Source organism: Phycomyces blakesleeanus (assembly GCF_001638985.1).
Source record: "Phycomyces blakesleeanus NRRL 1555(-) unplaced genomic scaffold PHYBLscaffold_10, whole genome shotgun sequence".
NCBI classification, from domain to species: Eukaryota; Fungi; Mucoromycota; class Mucoromycetes; order Mucorales; family Phycomycetaceae; genus Phycomyces; species Phycomyces blakesleeanus.
The window spans coordinates 1,376,324-1,401,593 of NW_017265143.1; the positions used below are offsets into that span (position 1 = coordinate 1,376,324).

The following is a 25,270-nucleotide window of genomic DNA, read 5'->3' on the forward strand; positions in this document are numbered from 1 at the left end:
ATAAATACATATATTCATAAATATATAGTGCCAACATCATCCTTCAGTCTTAATTTAAAAACTTCTTTATCATTTATTAATAACATGTCTACAATTGCAAAGACAACCCTTTTGGCATCACGCACCTTGACTCATTCAATGCGTGTTTATTCTACTGTTCCTGGTGTTAGTCAACGCAGTCTGACACAACGCGAAAAGGATGCTCTGGAGCCTATGATTCGTGTTGACCAAGCTGGTGAAGTTGGAGCGTACTATATTTACAAGGGCCAGTTGGCAGTTCTTGGTCATGACAAGAAGTTGGGACCCATTCTGCATGAGATGTGGGAGCAAGAGAAGCAACATCTCGAACGGTTTAACCACCTTATTGGCGAGCACCGTGTTCGACCCAGCTTGTTACGCCCTGTTTGGGAGGTTGCTGGATTTGCATTGGGTGCTGCCACAGCTTTGATGGGAAAGGAGGCAGCTATGGCTTGCACAGAGGCAGTTGAGACAGTAATTGGAAATCATTATGATGATCAGTTACGGGAGCTATGGGGATTCAAGGACCATAACCAACAATTAGTTGACCTCAGCAAGGTAAATTACTATGAACTTTTAGGGGTTGTAGAATTGTTGAATTGCAGACCAAGATTTTCATGACTAATATATATATATATATATTACTGCTTTATTTTGTTAAAATAAAGACTGTAGCCCAGTTCAGAGACGAAGAGCTTGAGCACCATGATATTGCTGTTCAGCATGATGCTCGACAGGCACCGTTCCACAGTGTACTCAAAGCTGGAATTATGCAGGGCTGTAAAACTGCCATATGGGTGGCTGAGCGTGTCTAAACAATCTAAACTATCACACTTCTAAATCACAAACATCAATTGCATTACCTTCCCCTACTCCGTATTCTACCACGCATAATTTGAAGAATAAAATATAGTATAAAGAAACCATAATCATGTGCGTATCGGGGTTCAGAACAGAGAGCACAGTCATGAATTGAGTTTAGCCAATAGCAACATAAACCCCATGTGATCCTAGTGCCTTCAAAAAACTGTATAAAGCTTTGCCCCTGTTGACGCGTTCTGTTCTTCATCTTACCTTTCATTCACTCTAATTAATATGTCCGATATCAAGACTGCCGGTTTCAAGAGCTCCGAAGTTTTCGCTTCCCTCAAGGAGGCCTTTGATGGCCAGACCGCCGATGCCAAGGCTAAGCTCATCAAGCAGGTCAACGGTATCTTTGAGTTTGTCATCAAGAATTCCGAGGGTAAGACCGAAACCTTTACCATTGACCTCAAGAAGGCTGGTTCGGTCCAGAAGGGTAAGGGTGCCGCAAAGCCCGATGCCACCCTCTCTCTCAATGATGCTGATTTCCTCGATTTGGCCAGCGGCAAGCTTAACGGTAAGAAGCCGATTCTTTTGTAGTCTGGAATTCTGTTTTTCTGTTATTTTCTCTTCTTCTTGTTTCTTAATATTGGGTTGTATTATACAGGTCAGAAGGCATTTATGAGCGGCAAGCTAAAGATCAAGGGCCAGATGATGTTGGCTACCAAGTTGGACACCGTCTTCAAGCAGCTCGGTGGTGCCAAGTCCAAGTTGTAAATACCCTCTTCACCTTATACATAACAACAAATAAAAAATATATATTGCCCTTAATAAAGATTGACTGAGTCTGATATCCGCTGGTATATTTGGGTGATTCACCAAGTTAAAAAAAAGAAGTTGTACAAGATGGGGGATAGAACGTGAAAGATGAGAAACGCGGGGAAACATGATTACACACATTTATCCGGGGTTGAAACGTGATACTAAGAGAAGGTTGTTTATTTTTAATGAAAGCTGGAATAGTGAGATATTTTTGTAAAGAATAGGATACTAGAAGCATAGGTATATTGACTAGAAGCTGTTGGCCTCGAGTACAATTCAGGTTAACATTCTTCTTCAGCCGACCAAATCTTGACAGAATCAATTGCAAAGGCTCTTCTATTTCCTTTTCCCCATGTAGGTAGCCACTGGTTCCTGTTGTTCCAGAACGCATTTACTGCATGTGGATCTCTGTTACTCCATGGCTTATGCGGCGCATCAGGGAAGAAACCATTGACGCCCCCGACAGCCAGATTGAGGATCTACATTGAAATGTTAATTACAAGGTTGTCTTTCTACCTACTATATTTATTTATTTTTGGTCTATTGATCATCTCACCAGATAGAACTCTTGATCAAAAGGAGCCCCGATGTCTCCTGAATCCCATGGATTCATGGACCATCTTGGGAAATTACCGCGCTCAAAGAATGGCTCGTCAAAGTCTACTTGTAAAATAGTCTTGTCATCAACATAGGTCCTTAAACCTTCTGCAGACCATTCCAAACCTATTAATAAGCCATAACAGTTATATATTAAATAAATGTATGGTGTATACATGAAAGGAGAGGCCGTAGTATATACCATAAGTATGAAATCGGTCTGCAAATGTCTCGTCTTCCGAAAGTATGGCTTCCGCGTGAGTCATGGAAGCCTTGTTGAGATCATAGCTAGGTCCCCAGTGAAGAGTGGATCCAATGTTGGAGATATTTCCATGAGAGTAGTACTGGTTACCTCGAGATTCCATCTACAGACAAAAAAGATTATATTTGTACCAAGGCTTTGATCCATTTTTGGACTGAGTAGACTTACAATGTCAATTTCGCCTAAAATAGTCAAAGCACCCCAGTCCCCAATCCATAGTGTCAGTAATATATAGGTATAGCAATTCAGACTTACCACTTGCAGGCCATGTTCCATAGGATGCGTACTTTGGCATCATCCAAATCGCAGGCCTAAGAAGCAGGTAAAAAAGGCACACATTTCCACGTGAGATTTCCTGTGTGACGTATAATGACTTACCATAGCCAATCTCCTCTGGGTAATCTTGCCCTGACTTCGACCTTGCCGTACCGAATAGCGACAGACTCGAGTGTACGAATACGTGCTGATCTAATTGGATTGATATAATTTCCTCCAGAAACTGCTCCAGACATTCTCTCACAGCCTAAGTAGAGGGGAAAATATTAGTAAATTTTCATCAAGTATTTGTTCGGAAGTTTAGTTTAGTTTAATTTAGTTTTCTTACTGACCATAATTGGAATTGTCTATCATTCAACCGTTAATGTATATATAAAGAAGCACACATATACATAACAGTAAGTACACGGATATATTTGAGCCCTTCATATTCCTGTCTACTAAATCTTACCTGTGCAGCTCGTGAAACGATCCCCTGACCTTTCTCTAATAAGTATTCAAGATACTCTTCAGCAAGCCACTTACCACAAGCTAACTTTTCCATTATCCTTCATAGCTTCTTCGCCCATAAATTCCGATGTAAATGTAGGGTGAAGATACAAAACACCATCACGCACATAACTGTTGCTTCTGTTATTTGTATACCTATCATTAAAAGTGATTGAGTAAAGTGTCCTTTTAGTACAACATATTTCTTATTTTCGTACCACTGGAATTCCCAGTTACCACCTGATAAACATCAATCAATAAACTACACATCAGAAAATTCACAGGTCAAACAAAATACTACCTCCAGCCAGAGTGGTTTCGTGCTGTATAAAAATAAATGGCCATTTGTTTAATTTTATTTATTTATTATTTTTAATCAGCAAGAACCAACTTGTCTTTAAGGACATTTTTTTACCTGCCACTTGGAAAGATCAAACTGATTAAACTGGTCTTCGAACACAAGACAGTGCTCTTTTCTTTCATATTGAGCTGTCATTCTCTGCACTGCGTCTGCTTTGAGCTCAAATCCAAAGGCAGACTGGAAAAGGAGTGCAAATGCACCGATTGAACTCCATGAAATAGGACACATAGCTAAACAAAGAGTGAGGTTTGAAGGTATTCGACCTTATTTATCGGAAACCTTTATAGATCTGAGCTTTCATTCCACTGTGACAGCAGACGAAATCAAAAGTTCATATTGACAAGATCATCTTTTCTTTTCTCTCTCTCTCTCTCATCCACACAAACACTATATATATATCCATATTACCATTGTCACTTTGTCTTTTTTTTATTTATTTACTTTTAACTAATAATAAGTAATATTGACAATATTACCACCACCACTACTACTACTACTACTACTACTACTACTACTACTACTACTACTACTACTAGTAATAATATTACTACTGTCATTATTACATGGTCACCTTGAGAAGGCTTTCTGGTTTTCACCAACTGATAGATTGGCTTTGTTTAATAAGGACACAAATAAATTAACACAGGTAATAAAAATAATAATTAAAAGAGAAAAAAATATAAATCCAGGTCATGAATTTTTGATTCACAAGCTAACTCAGGCCAAGCTTCCATTTTAGGTAACTCCTGCTTCGCTGCTCCTTTACTTTGGATTTTCTTTTGCTTTATTCTTGTTCTTTCTTTATAGACACACAGGTTTCTTTCTATTCCAAACCACATAGTTATCTCTACTCATTATTTACTATATATATAAGCTTATTGAATTAAAATGGTAATGGCGCAACAAACTACTCATCTTTACACACCTGATACATCAACTTTGCGTCAGAGAGGAAAGACCACCCTTACCGACCATGACGACGATTTTGAGGAGGCGCCATTCGAGAGTACAGCTGACATCTCCAAGCTAGTTCCAACTTCCCTACGAAGCCGCAGCGATAGTATGGGAAGCAGTGACAGCAGCGATTTTTTGCATGTTGACATTCATCCGGATGACCCATTGCGACAGGCAATCGAAACTCTACGCACTGAAGAGCTACCCCGTTACGAGTCCGGGGAAATAAACAAGGACAGATTTATAGACCTTGCACAAGCCGCATTGGAAGAGGCTACAGTCGAAGAAGACAAAAAGGGTGTTATTCAGGAAGTTGTTGAAACATTGCTTGCACAAACAGGTGCTCCACTTGTCGCCGAGGCAATTTCAGAGCAGCTTCGAAGCCAAGAAGTTATTGAGCAATTGGCAGAGAGTCATGAAGAGGAAAGGCAACGGCAAAACTCATCACCCGTTCACGCACCCGAAATTCTCAAGGAGCCTGAGACAGACGAATTGTCCTCAAAGAAGATGAATGACGAAGCTAGGAAAACAGTGGTAGCTGCACCCGAAAGAATGGTATCAGAGTATCTCTGGCGACTGTTCCGAGTACTTCTCTTAGCGAGTATTGTAGGATTAGTTTATCATTTTATGCGTGATCTTTAAGCTGACTTGTCTTTTGTAAATATCCACATTTTTCTTACATAAACCCCCCACAAACTCCCTTTACTCAATTTCATCCAAGAAGCTCAAAATCTGTCATATATATCTAAATTAATCTCAATAATATTTTGAAGACAACCATCATCAGCTTTCTGCAAGAAATTACTTTACACAACACCAGTGTGAGGATCGACATGACGAAGCATCTGTAACCATGTCGCACAAAACCCTCCACTTGAAATAAGCAAAATTGTTCTAGCACATATTAAATATAGTATAGTCTTGGCTTGGCTTTAAATCCAAGAAGAAGAAAAAAAAAGTATAATATATATATATATAAGAAGTTCTATTCAGTTGTATGATTGATTTAAAATATTGTATTTAGCCATGTCTCTTGCGACGGCGAAGAGTCTTTTTTCTTGTCTCTTCTTCATCTGTCCATTCTTCCCAATCGTCATCGTTAGATCCCATAGAATCCTGTTGTTGGCTAGTTTCTGAGAACGAAGATCTGGCGGTCATTGTTCTAGGGAGTCTTCGAGGAGAGAGAGCGTAAGGTATATGGCGCCATGAGTCTGAACTGAAGCTAGAACGTTTTCCCCTTCTACCATGCATCTTACGACATTCTTCGCGCTCACCAGTGCCGAAATGGTTTTGCTTCGGTAATATCTCTTCAGGAATGACTGGGAATGAATCAACGGTATTGGCAGGATAAGCGTATCGACCATCGCGACTGCTTGCACTAAAACTAGCGTTTGTACTTAAACTCGTACTGCTACTCAGAGCTGTGCTCTGGGGGTTGGCTTCATCCTCAGTATCAAACATTTCGGGTACAATTCCGGATCCGCTAGCTTGACTATTATTATAGTCTTGTTTCTGGTCAGGTTGAGATTGAGCTTGAGGTTGAGCTTCATCGGGATAATAAACTGTCTGATCCTTCTTGGATTGGGAATTATCTGATCCCCAGGTTGCTGCCACCACTGCGGAAGCCAATGCCTCGGATAGGAATCCGCCACACAGACCAATAAATAATCCACACACAACAGCACCCACTGCGTACAATATAATTGGAAATAACAGGCTGGCTCCCTGAAAAAAGTAATTGAGAGGCCTCATAATCATAGTGTGCCACAGTGCACTCGCCAACAAGAACGAGTAACGGAAAGGTATGGTAACTACAGAGTATGTAATCGAGAACATGGACCGTATGAGGCTGTATATCATTGAGAATGCACCAAAGACGAAACTAATTATTGCAGATCTTTGGGATTCTATTGTTTCTGAGGCCATCGCTGTAATGTTGTCATCGCAAGAGACGGGTAGGATGGTACACAGAATGAGAAGAGCAATGAGTGCGGCCAGCGCATAATGAGAGAGATAATGACTTGTCATGATGTTTGAAAGAAATGGTTGAAATGCTTTCAATTCTTAACTGAACTCTTTTCTTTATTGCTTTTGCAAGATAATAGCGGTGGTATCACCCACGTGTCGCTGGGGGGCATGTGAAAAAAAATATCAAAAAGAAAGCATCTGCCCTTTACTGTTTTTAATATAAATGATGTCTGTGAGTTAATTATTTAGTCGCCGGTACAATAACCCATACATGTCTACTCCATATCACTTACTTTCATACTTCATTATCATCATAATTTTCGGCTAGTTTAAATGTTTTTTGATATATATTACTAATGAATTTGTATTTAAGTGGACATTTTATATAGCCTTTCTGGAATATGTATCAACTATTTTAAAAAATGGTATTATCAAATAAAGAGGTATGTTATACTTTGTTTTAATTAGCGTTCTTGATTATTGGTGCGGGTATTCTTTGTATTATGACACCGTATTTTATTTGGATGCTTATTCTTCTTTCATGTGTGTTTTTTACCCGTTTAAAACTGGTTTGAGTAAAATACTAATTCACTTAACATCATCGACATGTGCTAGCATGCGAAAAGTACGTGCACTACAAAACTACAAGGCTAATTTTAAGCACATGGATACCTTTGTCTGTATAAACATATATCGTATATATGTATATTTCTTTGTATAAAACATCAAGCGTTGTGTAAACGAAAAGAGAAAATTAAGGAATGTAAATAAATACATAAAGGATATTTGGGACTAACATAAAGGAGCTAATTGAATATATTGGTCCATTACTTTATTACCGTTACTTTCTTTACTATACGATTCGTTTTACATTAGGATATTGGATAATTTCTTCTTCTCACAGCTATTCTGTAATTAATACGATAAAACAAACTGGGTTCTTAAAGTTCAATGGCGTGATTGAACGTTTTTAAGTATGTAGTATATTAAAGAATATTTCGGTATATGCGTGTGTTCTTCTTAATATCATCCTATATATATATATTAAAGAATAAATATAAAGAATAGTAATAATGACTATGAAAGTAAAAACACGAACTGTGGAATTTTGTCCCTCAGTATCCAAAGTACCGGACCAGTTTAGTTAGATATATTTGCCCGAACCGATCGCACGGAATACATATTGTAACACATATGTATGTGTAAACTTATATTCCAAGTGTTAAAGTTATATGTTTTATGCACAACCAAGATACGTCTTTTTTGTTGTATTATATCAACAGCCAAGAACACAACAAATATTCAGCCCCTATGCAATATCCTTATGTAGAAAACAATACGTGAAGATTATTTCCTGTTTTGTTTATTAGTGTTACTTATTGCTTAAAAGTTTAGACTTTGCCAACTTTATCAATTTCAAAAATAGCAGACTCGATAAGCCATGAAACGCCCAACGTGAATACAAAGCCTTGTACATGTGGCTTAATTTATTGCTCAATTACTGATAATGATATACAAGTAACAATTGTTGCTTTAGAGAAAGTAAAAGCTATTTGTACAAAATAAAGCAATACTAGTAGGTACGAGACGTTTTGAAAGCTTATCCTATTGTTTATGGCAGAATCTGGCAGCTAAAATATCTGTTTTTTTTATATATATATTTTAATTTGGAAATATTATTTATTAAGATATTTTCCGCATCTATTCACTAAAGTACATTGGCTAGTAAAAGGTTTATTGTATACACCAAAAGTATTCTGCACAAGATCTGTTTATGACGTGTTTTGCCGGCTTATACATATAGAGGTATTGTGACAGCTTGGAAATTAAAATATAAAAAGACTTGAAAAACAGAAAATGGTTTTACACCTTTCTTTTGATAAATAATAAGAATAATAAACGATCATGTCTGGTAATCTAAATTTATTTTTAAATGGGAATCTCGACTGACTCTTATACTCATGTACGGATTTTTTTTTACTTGATTATAAAGGGAGAACATGCAAGTGTTTCTTTAAAGTCGATACAATTCAAATAGAGTGTTACTGATAATGATATATATTTAAAGTACCATTAACTATCACTAAAGTTAATGAGTCCAAAAACTTTAGCTTCGGATCATCTTGCAATATTGAAGATTGGAATTCAGTAGCTAATGGGACTATTTATGAAAGCAACAACATGAATTGTGGGAATATTGGATGGTAAGAAAAGTATAATACCCGGTTTTAGTATTAACTTAATTCTAACATATTTCACATTTGGCTTTACCAGGGGTTTAAAGGAAAGAAAGCTGCTTTAAAGTTAGAATGCTTTACGGTAAATACTTACTTGATGATTATAGATCAAGAAAGGCGTAAATCCTAACAATGTAAGTAAACCCCTTTAAAGCTCTGACGCTTATAAAAGAAGTGTAAAATATTAATTATCAAAGACATTCCAGGAATACGTTTCACTGGAGTTTCCGGAGATAGAATATACTTACAAACGCTCTTATAACGATTCCGATGACACACTTGTGTACCCTACAACATCTGTTTATATAACCATCTTACTATATTACGATTCATACAGTTACAATCATTATAGGCATACAGAAAAGACCCTGGTAAAAAAAGGAGGTAAATATAATTTTATTGAGCAATGATAACATTAAAATCTTACTTATTTTTGTCGCTGATGGAAAGTATTTCGCCACAGAATAACTGCTGGTAAGTCTTGATTGCTAATGTTAATTGAAAGAAGAAGCGTTAATTTTTTGGTCTAATTAGACAATCGTGGCTTTAAAATACCGAAGTTTTGTCTACTGAATAAAATCGCACCCGGAAAAATCTCGTCACGATGTATCATTGATATCCATATTATTCCTGAGCTGGAGGATGATTTGATAGAGAGTACTAAGAATCTTCTGGTGCCAGCAGAACATAAACTCAAAAATTACATTGGCTCCAACAAACTTCACGACATTGTTATTCATGTCACTGAAAGCAAGGACTCTAAAAAATGTAATACATGTGTATATACAGCTGTTATAAGCAATACACATACACTAATTAAAGTATCGTATATACAGCTTTTGAAAGTGATTTAAAGAAAGACTTTTACGGACACAAGGTTATACTGGCTGCTGAATCTTTATTTTTTGAAGACATGTTCACCTGCAATATTGGACCCAAGACTAAAAAAGAAATTACTATTCATGAGATGAATCCAGATATTTTCGAGCAGATCCTGGGCTATATTTATTCTCACAAACTGACCATTGCTGATATTGATAATGCAAAAGAACTTGTTCTTCGTGGAGATTATTTGCAAATCCCGGCTATTATCGAGCAAGCAAAAGAATACATTTATGATGTCTTATCTGTAAATATATTGTGGGATACATGGAAATGGTCAGGTAAGGATAATAGCATATTATAAAGACCAAGATAAAGTTTTTTCTTTTTAAAAAAGATGGTACTTATAATACGATGTTATGTTATGTAACCTTGTATTTTAGAAATTAACCATTGTAATGAGATTAATGAAGTATGCAAAATGTACTTTTCCAACAACATCGAAGCTTCATTCCTGGATCCGGCATGGGAAAATGCATACTATCCAACTACTCTAAAAGCCCTTTCAGTTAAAAACATTCAAGGAACCTTTTCTGAAGCAAGTTTTTATCATGCTGCGGTTAAATGGAGAAAGGAAATCTCGACAGCTGATATGGATGGTAGGATTTTTTTAATGTATATATTTACGACTGTGTGTGCGTGTGTTAGAGAGAGTTTAACTGAATATATTATTTATTTTATAAACTAAAATAGAAGCAGAGACGAAATATTTAAATGAACACTTTTCTTTGATGCTTCAAAATATACGATTTGGACAGCTTGACTTTGTATTCCTGGCAGACACTGTACAGAACGAACCGTTGGTTATGTCTTCGAATATAATCGATAAACTGGTGAGGACTGTGCTAAATACTTTAAATATATAACCTCCCTCACAATTACATATTTTACGACCACTTTTTTTTTAGCTGTTGGAAGCGTACAGATACAAAGCCTCAAAAAGCGAATCCAAAACGTTGTGGTCTCGATGTCACTCTCGTGCACAGCCTTAATGATTTACTTGCCGTTTTTTATTAACTCTTAGTAACTATAACAAAATTCTAATAAAAAGAAAGAGTTTTTGCAAACAAACCAAAAATATATTGAGAAAAATATAACATTATCGATAGAAAATCAGTTAAAAAGACGTATCTAGTGATTTATCAGAGCTATCAAGGTAAAAAAAAATTGCATCGAAAAATTATTGGTCTTTACAAAAACTAATATTTTCCAAAAGTAATATTAGATGTCTTGAATATTTCCTAATAAACTATAATTATTAACAGTAGATAGGAAGAAAGTAGGATATCCGATTAAACATTTAGATCGGAAAAGCCAAAGAAACTAAGCCTTATCAACACAAACATTATTTATTTAAATGTAGAGTACAAATTGTTTGAAGGCTGTGGGTATAGCCAAAGACACTTGACACGCACTGGTGTGAATAGCTGTATAGAGTATTTTGCAAGCTATTTTTGAGCAAAAGAATTTAAGTGTCATATTCTACTAAGTAGGCCAAAGCTGACACTTTAAAAGAAAAATAATAGCCTGTGTTTAGCAAAATCCATGGCGAGTATAACAGTGTTGCGATCGAGAATTTGATGCTGGATAATTTGATTAGACGAGTCCTGGTTTATGATTAAGTAAAATGGTTTTTACTCCTCCGTAATTAATAAGTTTGGAGAATGTTTGAAGAGAAATAAAATGTTCAGTAATGTCAAGTGTATGTAGGACGATAGTTCTGGGTTAAATCATTTGGGTCTCTGGCGTCTCTTGAAGACTGTCTTGATCAAGATGTGTATGTGGTATTTTTGTATAATAACTTTAATCGTTTGTATCAAAAGTCTAATGAGGAACGTAATAGCATGTTTATCTTTAAATAATATAGCATATAGTACCACCCTGACTTGTATACTACATATTAGAAGAGTTGTTATAAAACTAGGCACTTTGACTGCTTGTCTTACAAAAGTCATCATTTAAATTCGATCGAGAATATGTGAAAAGCTATATAGATAATGATTTTTTAGAGTGTGGAAGAACGGAAAACATACATAGACGTTTTTGAACAGCTCATGGTTTGTATATATTCAGAAAGTGTGGAGAAAAGTATATCATTAATTCTGAGGAGAAGCATAAGATATTGAACTCTACATTTACTTATTTTAATATTTTATATAATTAGATACTAGAGGAGGTGTTATCTAGTGGAAAATTGAATATTTTATCTATTTTCAATTAAAGTGGCGATTTAATTTCCAATAATTGTTATACGTTTTTCTCGGTTAATGCGATTTAATGGAAAATGTCAGTGAAAAATTGAAATCTTTAATAGAGAACCCGTTGGGATGTGATATTTTCAAAGACTGCTAAAAAAGAATTATTAGTGAAACCCAGTCCAAAAAAAAAGAAAAACTCAACCACAGTTGACGAAAACATAAGTACTGTGACAAACATAAGAGAGATACATCTTAATAAACTTGGCTTTCCAAGACTTATTCTCTTAAGTAGATATATAGAGACGACTCTTGACTATATTATGTTTATGTTTGAAGTTGGAAAAACAAGCTCAATTTTTAATAAAGTCTTGGTGATGAAATGGAGTGAAAAGCTAGAAAACTCCCAATTTTTCACTCCATTTCATCACTAAATGGCCTCCCTCAGTAAAATTTTACATCTTTTCATTGGAATTTAAATCGCCACGTAAAGCAAAAGTGAGTGAAAATTTAAATTTTCACTAGACAACGGGTTCTCTAATTTTCCACTTACATTTTCCATTAAATATTTTCTCAAAATCAAGTTTATTCTCTCGCTCTTAAATCAAGGGGTAGAATAGCCAGGAGTGTCTATTGTATATGTAATTCATTTATTTTGATTTTTTCAAAATGCACAAAGGTCGCTATTATCAAGTGAATTTTTGCAAAACACAGCAATTCTTAATAGATCTTTACGCACAAGATAATGCTTTTGACCATAGGAAGCAATATTTGTCTTCTCCAAACCACAGATTGTGTCCCATTTAGCACCACGAGATTCTTTGGTACACGAAGCAGAAAGTATATCCAAAAAATTAGATTTTTTATTTTGGCTTCGAGAGTTATTTCATTAGTCCATCTCAAATACACCCCATTGTCTGGATCGTCAGAAATGCCACAGAGAAAAGGGTCCACATATGGTGTGTTTAATTCAGTTTCAATCGCATCGTGTTCTATTCACACGGGTTGTAGCTTGGTAAACAATGCACTCAACGCCTTGGTGAATGTGTTCACGACTTGAAAGAGATAGTATCTTAAAATTAATTTCTGCTTGCTCCCGGTTGATGGTTTTATCAATAGGTTGTCGATTATGGCTAGTATGTCAATCACAATATTCAGGGGCAATAGAAACTTTTTGATGCCGTCCATATCATGTATAGAGATCATTGCTGCAAACCAATTCTCATGCCTAAATAATGGCTTCAATTCATGATGGTATTGGCTGGGTGACAAGAATAAAATGAAGAATGGTGCCAATGCTAGGTATAAATGATCTTCCAGAGACATTTTCTGCTTGTAACTATTAGGTAACAGGCGTATCATACAAAGAGCATCAGTTATCAAATAGCTGTCAATGGGTGAATAGTGTAACTCCATACAAAGATACTAATTCATCCTGAGAAAGTTTTTTTCCTTATCATCCCAGGGTTTTGTTTGAGTGAGCATTTACCGTTAAAAACGTGATTGTTACCTTTTATTGTGCTGGTCATTAAAAGAGGGGCTGTTTAATGTACTAAGTTGGCTTTGATAATGTGGTATACACACCACAATTGAGTGAAGAACAGACCCCACAACCAAACACTGGTTCCTTCTTGCTAATGAACCTGGCAAGTTAACAATCTCCGGAACTGTTACACACCAGGCACACGTACACTACGCACTCATACAGTGTAAACCAACCATTACACAACAGGGATTTGAATAGTAGCAGATATAAAAACAATATTATTTTGTCTCTTTAATAAATAACACTCTCACAGTATCTACTTTTCCCATTATTGAGATACTAACCCATAAACAATCCCGAATACCTCAGATAATTTGGTCGCTGAGGCAGGTATTCTTTGTGGTCATCATTAAAATTGTTGTCGAGAGCGTTTTAATCATCAAAGCGAGCCGCACAACAGGGGGGTATTCATAGTGTACCTTGAATCACTCGCCGTTCGAAGGAGCGTTTAAAAACAGAACAGACTCATTGATACATCAGTGCACTGTCTTACGATTAAGGTATTTAAATTTGGGAGGGATATTCAAATGTCTACATAGATTTTGAGGAGTGGAAAAGTATGTCTTGCATCCATAATAATAAAAGCAATAGTTACTTTAAATGAGTCTTGGCTACTGGTAAATTTGAGGGTAAGACTGAAGGGCCAATGATTTATATTTAGTTCTTCCGGCTGATGTGGTTGTTGTTAAAAAGAAGAAGGGAAATATAAAGATAAAGATTTATGATAATTTATGCAGGTTTCGTGCGGACAGTAATAAATTAATCTGATTGGCTAAGCTTATCTTGAACTTTTTAGTCTGTCTGCACCAGTTGCTAGGCACATTTTATTTGTACAACATCAAATTCAAAACTAACGACTTTACGTTTATTGAAATGACTACAAAAAGTCATTTTCTGTTTCTCTATGTATTCATTAATTTTTTGACAATTTCCACTCTTGCTCACTCTACATTTTTTTTTGGTACACGAATATTTATTGTATTGTATTGCACTATATATACTTGTGACATTTCAATATATATTGCACACTTGTTTTATATATATAATTATTATTATTATTATTTTTAAAAAAAAGAAGAGTGGCAAATACAAAAGACAAACGGTAAAGTGTACAAGTGCAACAGTAAGTTAAATGTATTTAAAAGAGAGACTATTAAGGAACGTAAAATAGAAGAAGAAAAGAGGTAGATGTAGAAATCCTAATCTAAGCACAAATTCTCTTTATATTTTTTTTTGGGTGGCTTAAAAATACTTTCTTATCTGTCATTGTCATAGTTGTCGTGCCTACAGGAAATAGTCTGGTGTGCGTCGGGTTACATGGGGTTCACCACGTCTAGGTGCAGGATCAAATTGAAGGCTAATAAAATGAAAATGAAAAAAAAATTGTAAATAAAACATGAATGGTTATTAGTTTCATTTGTGTTTTGTGTTTAAAGAAAGACTCACAATGTATATTTCAGATGCTCGTCAATTTCCATGATCGCAGCTTGGTTACCACAACGATAGCAGTAGTTTGGTGCACTAAAGATGGTAACCGCATTACGATCGTGTGTCCAGTTGTAACCCTGTGTATAAATAAATAAGTAAAAGAAAAAAGTAAATAATCAATTAATTAATTTACTATGTATACAAAAAAATTAATTTTGTTGTCCAAACTAACCTCCATAACCAGTTGATGTGCTCTGGCTACTAGAGTCAAGCCGTTGTTGTGATTGAATGTTTCAGAAATATCCTGTCCGAATGTGTAGCCAGCACCTCTTGGAGAGATACCCCAACCACAACGATCATCAGGGTCAGACCAAAGGAGATCACACATTGGACCTTCGTGGGGTACTTCTTGGATCCGGTCCAATGATCTGATCTGTTCAAGTGTGTCGATAGAGGGAGAGAGACCTCCGTGAAGACAAAAGATCTACAGTACAAGTAGTAAGTCGCCTCTTCTTTATTTATTTATTTAATTCTCTTCTATACTTCATTCATTCATTGATTATTATCATATATTATTTATATATCTTTCCAAGATCAATATATATATACATATATAAATAACCAAATTCTAACCTGGTCTTCAATGAGTGCAGTCAAGGGCAAATAATCGAATAGATCAGTAAACATCTTCCAGACGTTTGCATTTCCATATTTGCGTAGACACTCGTCGTAAAAGCCATAAACTTGTGTGATCTGGCGGGATTCGTGGTTTCCACGCAAGATGGTCACACGATCTTTGTAGCGCACCTTGAGTGCGACCAACAATGTAACTGTTTCAACAGAATAATAACCACGGTCGACATAATCACCCATGAAGAGATAATTTGTGTCGGGTGAGTTGCCTCCGATTCGAAACAGTTCTTGGAGGTCATGGAATTGGCCGTGAATATCGCCTAGTTGGTAGAGTCAGCGTCTGATGACACGTCCCACCACATCTACCGTGCCCATCCCAATTACCACACACGGTGACTGGGCATCGTACTGGCTGGACATTAGACTCTTCTAAGAGAATTTCACGAGCCTAGTAATTTATATAAATACATATTTATTTATTTAAAAATATTGATAATATAAACAATTATAATATAACATATCGGTCCGGTTTTTATTTTATTTTATTTTATTTTATTTTATTTGATTTGATTTGATTTGATTTGATATATAATCATAAGCATAATAATTTATTATATATATATCTACCTTGTCGCAAAGCTTCTTAATGTCTGATTCAGGTAGTTGTTTGCAATCCGAGAGCTGTGAAATCCAGGCATCAACATCGGCGACAGAGCTAACAGCAGTCATTATGCAAGAAGAAGAGATAGATAAGGGAAAAAAAAGAATAAAAAAAGAAGAAAAATAAAGAGTAAGTTGAGATGGGAATCTTTACGTGTCAGAAGACAAGCAGACGTAATAGTAGATAAAATATATAATAGTTAATTAATTAATTATTTATATATATATATAAAATATAATATAATATAGTATAGTATAATATAATTATATAATAATAATAATATTAATTAATTAATTAATTAATTAGTTAATATGTAGAACAAATGAAAAGAAAGTAAATTCTCTTGTTAGTTTGTTTGTTTCGTAAAGGTTACAAGTAGCAGAAGAAGTATAAAGAAGAAGTATAAAGAAGAGAAGAAATACAGTAATAACAACAACAGAAAAATTAAAGAAAAAAATTAAAAAATTAAAAAAGAAGAAGAAGAAGAAGTGAAAAGAAGATGACAAAAGAAAGGGGGGAAAGTCAACAGGCGGGAAAAATACAAATATTAAAGTAAAAGTTTAGTAAAAAAAAAAAAGGGCATATGTGACGCGGACTTTTGATACCTTTTGTGTAAGAAAGAAAATTGGTATTTTGGTGGATAATCTATAAGCACTTCTTTAACCAAAGCAATAAAACAAGAAGAAGAATGTCTTTTTTATTTTTTTGCTTTTGTTCATCCTACCAAAATGTTTTCATAGATATAGATATATTTGTATCAGGTACATAAAATCCAATGAAATTCCAATTTTCAAGTGTACTTTATATTTTGAAGCCAACCAATAAAGAACCAAGAAAATGAAAAAAAAGGGAGAAAATATATATATAAAAGAAGTTTCAAGCAAGCCAATTGATATCTCTTTGTTCAAAATGATGATAATACTAGAAGAGAAATAGTAATAGTAATATTAATATTAATATTAACATTTGGATTTATATAGGCTTATCTATTAATTAAAATGTCCAATTATATAAATATATATTTATTTTATTTTCAGTCGAAACATTTAAACGTACGCTCACTCTTCCTATTCATTCTCTCTATTCTTCTTAGCAGTCACTTGCCCTATAGAAAAAAAATAGACGATTTTAGTGAATTGTTGCAAGTTTTCCGGGGTTTAAAGTGTCTTGTACTTGAGTTTTAATTAAGCACCAATTTCTCTCTTGCTCTCTTTTATATTCTACTTTTTTTTTTACCTCACCATGTTTCTTGCAGTCAAAGCAAAACATCTTTTTCTTAGCTTTTTCAACCCATTACAAAACTAAATACCAAGTTATTCAAATCTAATGGCTTATCAGCGGTAGCTTGGGTGGGTCCTAGGCGGTAACCAGGACAAAATTTTCTATCTTCTTTGAATTCTAGTCAGTCTTTGTCTCAAACGACGACCCTCCTGGAGATCTTCTTCTGCTTGTCTTCTGACATTTGCAATTTTAATGGTGTCGGTAAATCTATATTAGTACATTGGAAAAGAGATTGGTAAAACAAAATTGCACAAGCCTCCCTATAATATACAAATTTACCAAAGCAATAGCAGAATTGATAAAGAAACTCCCTCATGTGTCCTTAGCAGAGAACTCTAATAAAATGGAACTTTGCTCTCGTTTTGTTGATCCTGATTAAAATATCTTTTTACGATGGACGAACGAAACAACCTCAGAAGCCAAAAATGAACAAAGCTTGTTGAGCTGGAGGCCTGACCTTTGTATCACAAGATTGCAAGATGTAAAATGGACTTCAAGTCTAGGTTTTGGAGAGGCTAAACCGGCTTGCCAAGAATCCAATCTTTACGTAATATGCCGAGATCTTTTACGGGTCGCGATGTTCTGCAAAGACGCGTTAGATTCACAAAAGATGGTAGGAGTCCTTGGATTATAAATCGTTGGCAGAACCATCACTTTTTATGTATTGGTCTTACCTTCGAGCGGCTTATATATCATGTATAAAATTACCAAAGTCCAGATGCCAGATTCTTTGCATGATCTATCGAAGCTTGTTATGGACATCTCTAACTTGTTGCTTGTGCCTGATACATTCGACAGAGCCTGTATTCACTCCGCTGATTCTCCACCCCCTCGAACGACATCGCCCGACTATCATCAGCTCCACCTTGGACCAGTTGATTTTATCATCCCAAAATCGTAAACGCCATTATCATTTGAAACTTCAACATAATTAGTTCATAGTAAAGTAGCTTATAAAGGTACCTTAGTTCTTTTTAGAACTAAAGAAAACTTAAACATCGGTCACATAAATCGTAATATCTATCAAATATTATCGATAGTCTTTATATAATAACCGCTATATATTGCTGTATCCAGGCAAATACATGCTCTATACACACTACATATATATATAAGTTATAAGACCTCGCTATATTTAAGACTATATAGTTATACTTTGTTATAATTATTCTCACTGAATATTGGAGGTTAGCCTGGTTATCCTGGTTAGCCTGGTTAGCCTGGTTAGATACTATTTTCAGCGGATATTGAAAGTGAGGAAAAATATGAGCTTTTTTTTGTAAGCACTTTTATTTACTTAAAGTTTAACTTTCAAATATGCTCGATAACATGGATATCGAATACTTGTCTCTTAATGAGCAAGGCGACTCAGATTATCTTACGAGAGAAGTAACAGTAAGTCTCGTGTCAATGATGAGGGCAAAGTACGAGTATGGGCTCGAGGCCATGGAGATTGATAAAGTCTTACTAGAAGAGTTTTCTCAAGAGGAAAAGGACGAAGTAGAAGAAAAGGCCGAAGAAAGAGAAAACAGTAATAAGGACTTTGAGAAAATTAGCACCAGTAGTAGAATAGAAGTATTTTCTAACGCCTTGACTGTAAAAAACAACGTTAAAAAGGAAAGCACTTATGGTAGCTACGACTCCGACCAAATATCTCGCTTTTTATCTTTAGTTATTGAGCAAGTACCAGTAAAAGACGTAGCTGCAGATGCAGGCATAACTAAGAGCACGGCTTATCGTTTCTAAAAGCAATGAGAGGAATTTGATACTATTGCTCCTAGTAAAAAAAGAGGACCCATTAAGGGTACTAATGCTATCGTGAAAGAGTAACATACTCTTTTTATCATCAGCATAGTTGATAGTTATGTACCTACGACTTTAGAGCAAATGAGGCACAGGTTTTGAAGGAATATCCTGAACTCAAGATTAGTAAAACAGCCTTTTAAAATCATATTCATCAGCACTGTGCATCGAGCTTTAAGAGATTGGAAAAGCTTTCTGAAAAATGTAATTCGGAAGAGGTAAGACTTAAACGACGAGAAGTTATCCTCGAGTGGATGGCCAACAAAGTTTTGGATTTTGAAAAAAAAACTGTGTTCTTCTTGATGAAGCAGGTTTTAACCTTCATATCAGCCGTTTTAGAGGTTAATCTAAAAAGGGTATGCCTGCAAAGTCGATTGTTTCTACCTCCCGAGACACTTACATTACTATCCTTGGAGCCATCTCTGCTCAAGGAGTTATCGATATTTCTTTAAGAAAACCAACAACAGTGGTAGATAGCAAAAAAAAAAGGCTGATGGTACGGCTGTAACAACTACAACTAGAATAGAAACTAGAACAGAGCATTACCTAGGCTATTTAGAAAGCGTTATGGACAATTCTCCCATTCACAAGCCCGCAACAGTAAGCTCTTGCATAGAAAAAAGAGGCTATAGATGCATATACCTTGCACCATATTCACCTTTCCTGAATCCAATCGAGGAGTTTTGGTCAAAGGTAAAGTTTGGTGTAAAGAGGGAAGCTTTCGACAATGGAGACAAATTAACTCCAAAAATCGTAAAGTCATGTTCAGAAGTAGCCCTCAAAGACTGTCTAGGTTGGATTAGACACTCTGTCTCGTTTTTTGAGCGTTGTTTGGCTCTGGAAGAAAAACGTTAGCCTTTTAACTTTCTCAATTAATAAAATATTTCTACCAAAAATAGTATTGAATTTTTCTCAAAAATACCAGTCATACTTTCCCAAAAACGGTAGTTTAATTTTTCTCAATATCCGGTGAAAATACAGTATATATATATATATATATCAATATCAATATCAATATCAATATAAATATATTCTTTATCCCTTTTGCGTCATAAAGTAGTTCTCTCCTCCACTCACAGCATATATATATATCTAATTATATAAAATATCTATCTGCACACACACACACACACACATTTATATATATATATATATATATATATATACAACACGCACTACACACAGCAGATTTTAAAATACACATACGCAGACACGCACACACATCAACAAACATAGACAGTATACATACATACGCACATACATAAATACACACATAAACACACAAACACATAAAGATTAAAACAAACCCGCTTCCTTTCTTTCTTCCTTTCTTCTTTTTCCTTTCTTTGCTTTCCATTGCTTTCTTATCTGGCGCGATCAGCCAAATGAGTCATTTCTCTCAACCGATAAAGATCATGTCACCACTCAACATGCCTACCGGAAGCTTTACCAAAGAAAAACTCAATAATCTACTTCAGGTACCAAATATATATACATGTATATATATACACATAAAATAAAAGCCAAAAAAAATCAATTATTTTCAAGCAATATACACACACACAATACCAAATTTTATACATCTTTATTATTCTTACATTCTTCTTCTTCTTCTTCTTTTTCTTAAAATCATCTAATAATAATATTATTTATTAAAAAAAAACAAAACAATACACTTCTCCTCATGAATGATTCGGTTTTCTGTAGAGAGCAAAGTTTCTTCAAGCCCAAGGTGAAAAGGAAGGGGAGCATTTTGAATTAACTCAAATCATGCAATTCCTGAGAAACCTTCAAAATAAGCAAAAAAAAGCATCACCTACTACTGGTACAATCTAAACTTTCTTGAAACGCAAAAGCAACATATATACATATTACATGCAACAAAAAAAAGCACACATGTTCATTTGATTTTATTTTATTTTCCTTCATTTGCATGTGAGTTTCTTTGTGTGCATTATGTGTATAGGTGTATATGTTGCTTTTGTCTACACAATGGGTAAATTCAACTGATTTTATATTCTTTTTCTTTTTTTTTTTTTGAAAAAAAAAACCTCAATCAAATTACATTTAGCATCCTCTGACAATGCCTCCACCTTTTCACACAATCAATTGGCTGCATTAAAGTACCAGATCATGGCATACAAGCTGATCTCAAAGAATATGCCACTCTCATCTAATCTCCAACAAGCCATTTTGTCACCCACGACTATCAATCTTCAAAAGAATAACAACAATGCCGCCGAATATCTATCCAAAATGGCTAACGAGCGATTGTCATTAGCAGCAGCAGCAGCAGCAGCAGCAGCAGCAGCCACAACCGACCTAAACAAGACCAACGAGCAACAATCCGATTCTCCAAACGATGCTTTAAAGAATTCAACAGATTTGCAATCACAATCACAATCACAATCACCAAAACCCAAAGCACACTCACCTCGAATGTTGATCCCTAGTATTTTACCCTTGGGAGTTGACTCTCACACCTTAATTACAGAAAGAGAACGTCGCGTGCAGGCACGAATTCACTATCGAATCCACGAACTCGAGAAACTTCCAAGCAATTTGTCTGATGATCTGGCACGTCAGATCAATGCATTAGAAGAAGATATCAAGGCCAACCGTGGCAATAGCTTAAAACTCAAGGCAGTCATTGAGCTCAAGGCCTTGCGTCTACTGAGCAAGCAACGCAAGGTAAAAAATAAAACAGAAGAGAATTTTACTTTTATTTCATTTTATTTAATTAAAATTAAGTCAAGTCAAATTGCATTTAATTGCATGAATTAATATAAATCAACTAATTGTTCGATATATATATTCTTTATTTTAGCTTCGAGAGGAAATTATGACTGGAATGACAGCTTCGACAACATTGGCTACATCAGCTGATCGCCTGGCTTACAGACGAATGAAGAAGCAGTCGTTGCGTGAGGCCAGAATGACCGAAAAAATGGAGAGACAGCAGCGAATCGACCGAGAGCAAAAGGAGAAGCAGAAGCACCTTGATTACCTACAGACCATATGTGACAATGGCCGCAATGTGCGCAATTTGCATGCCATGTGGAAGGCCAAGCAAGAAAAGCTTGGCCGAGCCGTCCTCCAGTTCCACCAGCACATTGAAAAGGAAGAGCTCAAGAAGGCCGAACGAGTTTCCAAGGAACGTATCCGGGCCCTCAAGAATGACGACGAAGAGGCATACATGAAGCTCATCGACCAAGCAAAGGATACCCGTTTGACCCAGCTGCTCAAACAGACCGGTTCGTTTCTCGAGTCTCTTACAAAGGCTGTTTTGGACCAGCAAAACGACCCAATGCATCATGGCGATCATATGCTCCCTATGCCTGAACCAACACCAGAGACCGATGAAAACGTAAGTATATCTTGTGTGTGTGTGTGTTTTTTTTTTAAAAAAAAGGCAAGACAAGCAATACTTATTTTATCTGTATTTGTTATAAAGATGACAGAGGCAAAGGTGGATTATTTCCAGGTGACCCATAGAATCAAGGAAGAGGTCTGCCAGCCATCTATACTTGTGGGCGGCAAACTCAAGGATTATCAGATCAAGGGACTTCAGTGGATGGTGTCTCTGTACAACAATCACCTCAACGGCATTTTGGCAGACGAGATGGGACTTGGCAAGACGATCCAGACCATCAGTTTGATTACATATCTGATTGAACACAAGCGCCAGAACGGACCGTTTTTGATTATCGTTCCGCTGTCAACACTGACCAACTGGACACTCGAGTTCGAGAAGTGGGCACCGTCTGTCAAGAAGATCGTCTACAAGGGACCACCGATGGTGCGCAAGAACCTGCAGGCCGACATCCGTTACAACGACTTCCAGGTCCTTCTGACCACATTTGAGTACATCATCAAGGACCGGCCTATTCTGAGCAAGATCAAGTGGCTGCACATGATTGTTGACGAAGGCCACCGCATGAAGAACACGAATTCGAAACTGACGATTGTGTTGCGTCAATACTACCACACGCGCTACCGGCTCATCCTGACCGGTACGCCTCTGCAGAACAACTTGCCCGAGCTCTGGGCCCTGCTGAACTTCATCCTGCCAAAGATCTTCAAGAGTGTGAAGAGCTTTGAGGAGTGGTTCAATACCCCGTTCTCGAACCAGGGTGTCCAGGACAAGATTGATTTGAATGAGGAAGAACAGCTGCTGATCATCAAGCGTCTTCACAAGGTCCTGCGACCCTTTTTGCTGCGTCGATTGAAGAAAGATGTCGAGTCTGAGTTGCCAGACAAGATTGAGAGAGTGATCAAGTGTAGACTCTCGGCACTCCAGTTGCAGATGTACACCCAGATGAAGAAGAACCGAATGCTCTATACAACCGGGGCAAATAATGGGTATGAATAAGATTTGTTACTATCATTTATTATCTGAATTATTAGATTTACTCATATGTATATGTTTATTTGATGATAGAAAAACAACTATCAAGGGATTGAATAACAAGATTATGCAGCTCCGTAAGATTTGTAATCATCCTTTTGTATTTGAGGAGGTCGAGAGTGCCATCAATCCAAACAGACAATCCAACGATCTGTTGTTCAGAACCTCTGGTAAATTCGAACTATTGGATCGTATGCTACCCAAATTAGAAAAGACTGGTCACCGAGTAAGTAAATAAATACGTGTATACATGAATACTTCTCTTGGCTAATCAAAAGTATAATGGTTTGCAGGTGTTGATATTTTTCCAAATGACCCAAATTATGAGTATCATGGAAGACTTCTTGACCTACCGAGGTTTTAGTTACTTGCGTCTTGACGGTTCAACAAAGGTAAAAAATTAAAAAATTAAAAAATTAAAAAATTAAAAAATTAAAAAATTAAAAAAGGAAAGTGAAAGAAAAAAAAATTGGGGGTGTATAGTGTATGTATGTGTGTGGTTAAGGGACAAGTTAAAAGAAAAAAGAAAAAAGAAAAAAGAAAAGAAAAGAAAAGAAAGCAAAAAAGGGATTCGGATATGACACAATATAATTCAACAGCACGTTTTTTCATCATGTACATTTATATTTATTGTGTACTTTTATGTATAATTAGGCCGACGATCGTTCTGAACTGTTGCGCCTGTTCAATGCGCCCAGTTCACCATACTTTATTTTCTTGCTGAGTACGCGCGCAGGAGGACTCGGACTCAATCTCCAGACAGCCGACACTGTGGTGATCTTTGATTCTGACTGGTAAAGTTGAACACAAAGATTTTTTAACAAAGATGATGAAAAAAGTAACGATAGTGTATTAACATATAATATAAGGAACCCGCACCAGGATCTACAGGCACAGGATCGGGCTCATCGTATTGGCCAAACCAAAGAAGTGCGTATTTTCCGTCTGGTATCCACCAACTCGGTCGAAGAAAACATTCTTGCCAGAGCAAACTATAAACTCGACATTGATGGCAAGGTTATCCAGGCCGGAAAGTTCGACAACCGGAGTACAGAAGAGGATCGAGAGACGTTTTTGCGGTCGCTTTTGGAAGACAAGGGTGATGAGCAACAGGAGGGTGGGGGTAGAGGGGAAGAGGAGGACGAGGACCTTGATGACGAGGAGCTCAATGAGATGTTGAAGCGGTCTGAGGAAGAGGGTGTGCTGTTTCACGAGATGGATGTCGAGAGAGAGAAACGAGAACAGGAGCAGTGGCGGCAAAGTGGAAACCGGGGCAGAAAACCTGAGCGGCTTATTCAGGATAGGGAGCTGCCAGATGTTTACCAAGAAGATCTTGTTGTTGTGGCTGACAATGTGCCACTTGAATTGGGGCGTGGGCAGCGGGTGAAAGATTCGATTCGGTATGACGATGGGCTCACGGAAGATCAGTGGGTTAATGTGAGTCAACGTAAATTAGATGCTTATGATTATTTTGAGGCATTTTTTTTTTTTTGGGGGGGGGGGGGGGGAGGGAATTGAAAGTATAGAATATAATATTTCAAGAAGAGGAATAATAAATATTCTTATTGGTAGGCATTGGAAGATGAAGATGTTGATTTGGAAGTTCTTATTACACGAAAAGAAGCAAGAAGAAGACGTACTCAACAAC

At 36.2% G+C, this 25,270-nt stretch overlaps 11 protein-coding genes across 11 annotated transcripts; 7 read left to right on the forward strand and 4 right to left on the reverse strand.

The window, feature by feature from the left end:
• The first annotated feature begins 56 nt into the window (after nucleotides 1–56).
• On the forward strand, nucleotides 57–945 carry PHYBLDRAFT_158852 (hypothetical protein). The gene is made up of 2 exons (XM_018433866.1): nucleotides 57–576; nucleotides 687–945. The coding sequence occupies exons 1-2, from the start codon at nucleotides 139–141 to the stop codon at nucleotides 831–833; spliced, it is 585 nt and encodes a 194-aa protein (XP_018292046.1). The 5' UTR covers nucleotides 57–138; the 3' UTR covers nucleotides 834–945.
• A 152-nt stretch (nucleotides 946–1,097) lies between these two features.
• On the forward strand, nucleotides 1,098–1,651 carry PHYBLDRAFT_124900 (hypothetical protein). Its single transcript, XM_018429015.1, has 2 exons — nucleotides 1,098–1,396; nucleotides 1,487–1,651. The coding sequence occupies exons 1-2, from the start codon at nucleotides 1,114–1,116 to the stop codon at nucleotides 1,594–1,596; spliced, it is 393 nt and encodes a 130-aa protein (XP_018292047.1). The 5' UTR covers nucleotides 1,098–1,113; the 3' UTR covers nucleotides 1,597–1,651.
• A 271-nt stretch (nucleotides 1,652–1,922) lies between these two features.
• Nucleotides 1,923–3,854, reverse strand: PHYBLDRAFT_64956 (glycoside hydrolase family 16 protein; the record flags this gene model as incomplete). The annotated part of the gene is made up of 12 exons (XM_018441376.1): nucleotides 1,923–2,120; nucleotides 2,198–2,364; nucleotides 2,441–2,603; nucleotides 2,669–2,682; nucleotides 2,756–2,811; nucleotides 2,879–3,023; nucleotides 3,105–3,123; nucleotides 3,228–3,260; nucleotides 3,313–3,421; nucleotides 3,484–3,505; nucleotides 3,567–3,588; nucleotides 3,681–3,854. The coding sequence occupies 12 exons, from the start codon at nucleotides 3,852–3,854 to the stop codon at nucleotides 1,923–1,925; spliced, it is 1,122 nt and encodes a 373-aa protein (XP_018292048.1).
• Nucleotides 3,855–4,449: 595 nt separating this feature from the next.
• PHYBLDRAFT_158854 (hypothetical protein) lies at nucleotides 4,450–5,362 on the forward strand. The gene has a single exon (XM_018433867.1). It carries the CDS (start codon nucleotides 4,515–4,517, stop codon nucleotides 5,220–5,222), a length of 708 nt encoding a protein of 235 aa, XP_018292049.1. The 5' UTR covers nucleotides 4,450–4,514; the 3' UTR covers nucleotides 5,223–5,362.
• A 238-nt stretch (nucleotides 5,363–5,600) lies between these two features.
• Nucleotides 5,601–6,608, reverse strand: PHYBLDRAFT_145473 (hypothetical protein; the record flags this gene model as incomplete). The annotated part of the gene is made up of 1 exon (XM_018431448.1): nucleotides 5,601–6,608. One exon carries the CDS (start codon nucleotides 6,606–6,608, stop codon nucleotides 5,601–5,603), a length of 1,008 nt encoding a protein of 335 aa, XP_018292050.1.
• Nucleotides 6,609–8,453: 1,845 nt separating this feature from the next.
• PHYBLDRAFT_168423 (hypothetical protein) lies at nucleotides 8,454–10,659 on the forward strand (the record flags this gene model as incomplete). The annotated part of the gene is made up of 9 exons (XM_018435865.1): nucleotides 8,454–8,460; nucleotides 8,617–8,752; nucleotides 9,138–9,169; nucleotides 9,236–9,259; nucleotides 9,320–9,553; nucleotides 9,622–9,948; nucleotides 10,051–10,266; nucleotides 10,361–10,500; nucleotides 10,576–10,659. 9 exons carry the CDS (start codon nucleotides 8,454–8,456, stop codon nucleotides 10,657–10,659), a joined length of 1,200 nt encoding a protein of 399 aa, XP_018292051.1.
• A 1,867-nt stretch (nucleotides 10,660–12,526) lies between these two features.
• PHYBLDRAFT_64960 (hypothetical protein) lies at nucleotides 12,527–13,188 on the reverse strand (the record flags this gene model as incomplete). The annotated part of the gene is made up of 2 exons (XM_018441377.1): nucleotides 12,527–12,734; nucleotides 12,863–13,188. 2 exons carry the CDS (start codon nucleotides 13,186–13,188, stop codon nucleotides 12,527–12,529), a joined length of 534 nt encoding a protein of 177 aa, XP_018292052.1.
• A 1,180-nt stretch (nucleotides 13,189–14,368) lies between these two features.
• Nucleotides 14,369–16,630, reverse strand: PHYBLDRAFT_124904 (hypothetical protein). The gene is made up of 6 exons (XM_018429016.1): nucleotides 16,097–16,630; nucleotides 15,854–15,917; nucleotides 15,470–15,789; nucleotides 15,069–15,320; nucleotides 14,855–14,973; nucleotides 14,369–14,765 (listed from the first exon to the last, which is right to left on the reverse strand). Exons 1-6 carry the CDS (start codon nucleotides 16,196–16,198, stop codon nucleotides 14,693–14,695), a joined length of 930 nt encoding a protein of 309 aa, XP_018292053.1. The 5' UTR covers nucleotides 16,199–16,630; the 3' UTR covers nucleotides 14,369–14,692.
• A 1,333-nt stretch (nucleotides 16,631–17,963) lies between these two features.
• PHYBLDRAFT_145477 (hypothetical protein) lies at nucleotides 17,964–18,312 on the forward strand (the record flags this gene model as incomplete). Its single annotated transcript, XM_018431449.1, has 2 exons — nucleotides 17,964–18,024; nucleotides 18,125–18,312. The coding sequence occupies 2 exons, from the start codon at nucleotides 17,964–17,966 to the stop codon at nucleotides 18,310–18,312; spliced, it is 249 nt and encodes an 82-aa protein (XP_018292054.1).
• Nucleotides 18,313–18,728: 416 nt separating this feature from the next.
• Nucleotides 18,729–19,157, forward strand: PHYBLDRAFT_145478 (Homeodomain-like DNA binding domain-containing transcription factor; the record flags this gene model as incomplete). The annotated part of the gene is made up of 1 exon (XM_018431450.1): nucleotides 18,729–19,157. The coding sequence occupies one exon, from the start codon at nucleotides 18,729–18,731 to the stop codon at nucleotides 19,155–19,157; it is 429 nt and encodes a 142-aa protein (XP_018292055.1).
• A 415-nt stretch (nucleotides 19,158–19,572) lies between these two features.
• On the forward strand, nucleotides 19,573–20,069 carry PHYBLDRAFT_145479 (hypothetical protein; the record flags this gene model as incomplete). The annotated part of the gene is made up of 2 exons (XM_018431451.1): nucleotides 19,573–19,683; nucleotides 19,806–20,069. The coding sequence occupies 2 exons, from the start codon at nucleotides 19,573–19,575 to the stop codon at nucleotides 20,067–20,069; spliced, it is 375 nt and encodes a 124-aa protein (XP_018292056.1).
• Between the last annotated feature and the right edge of the window lie 5,201 nt (nucleotides 20,070–25,270).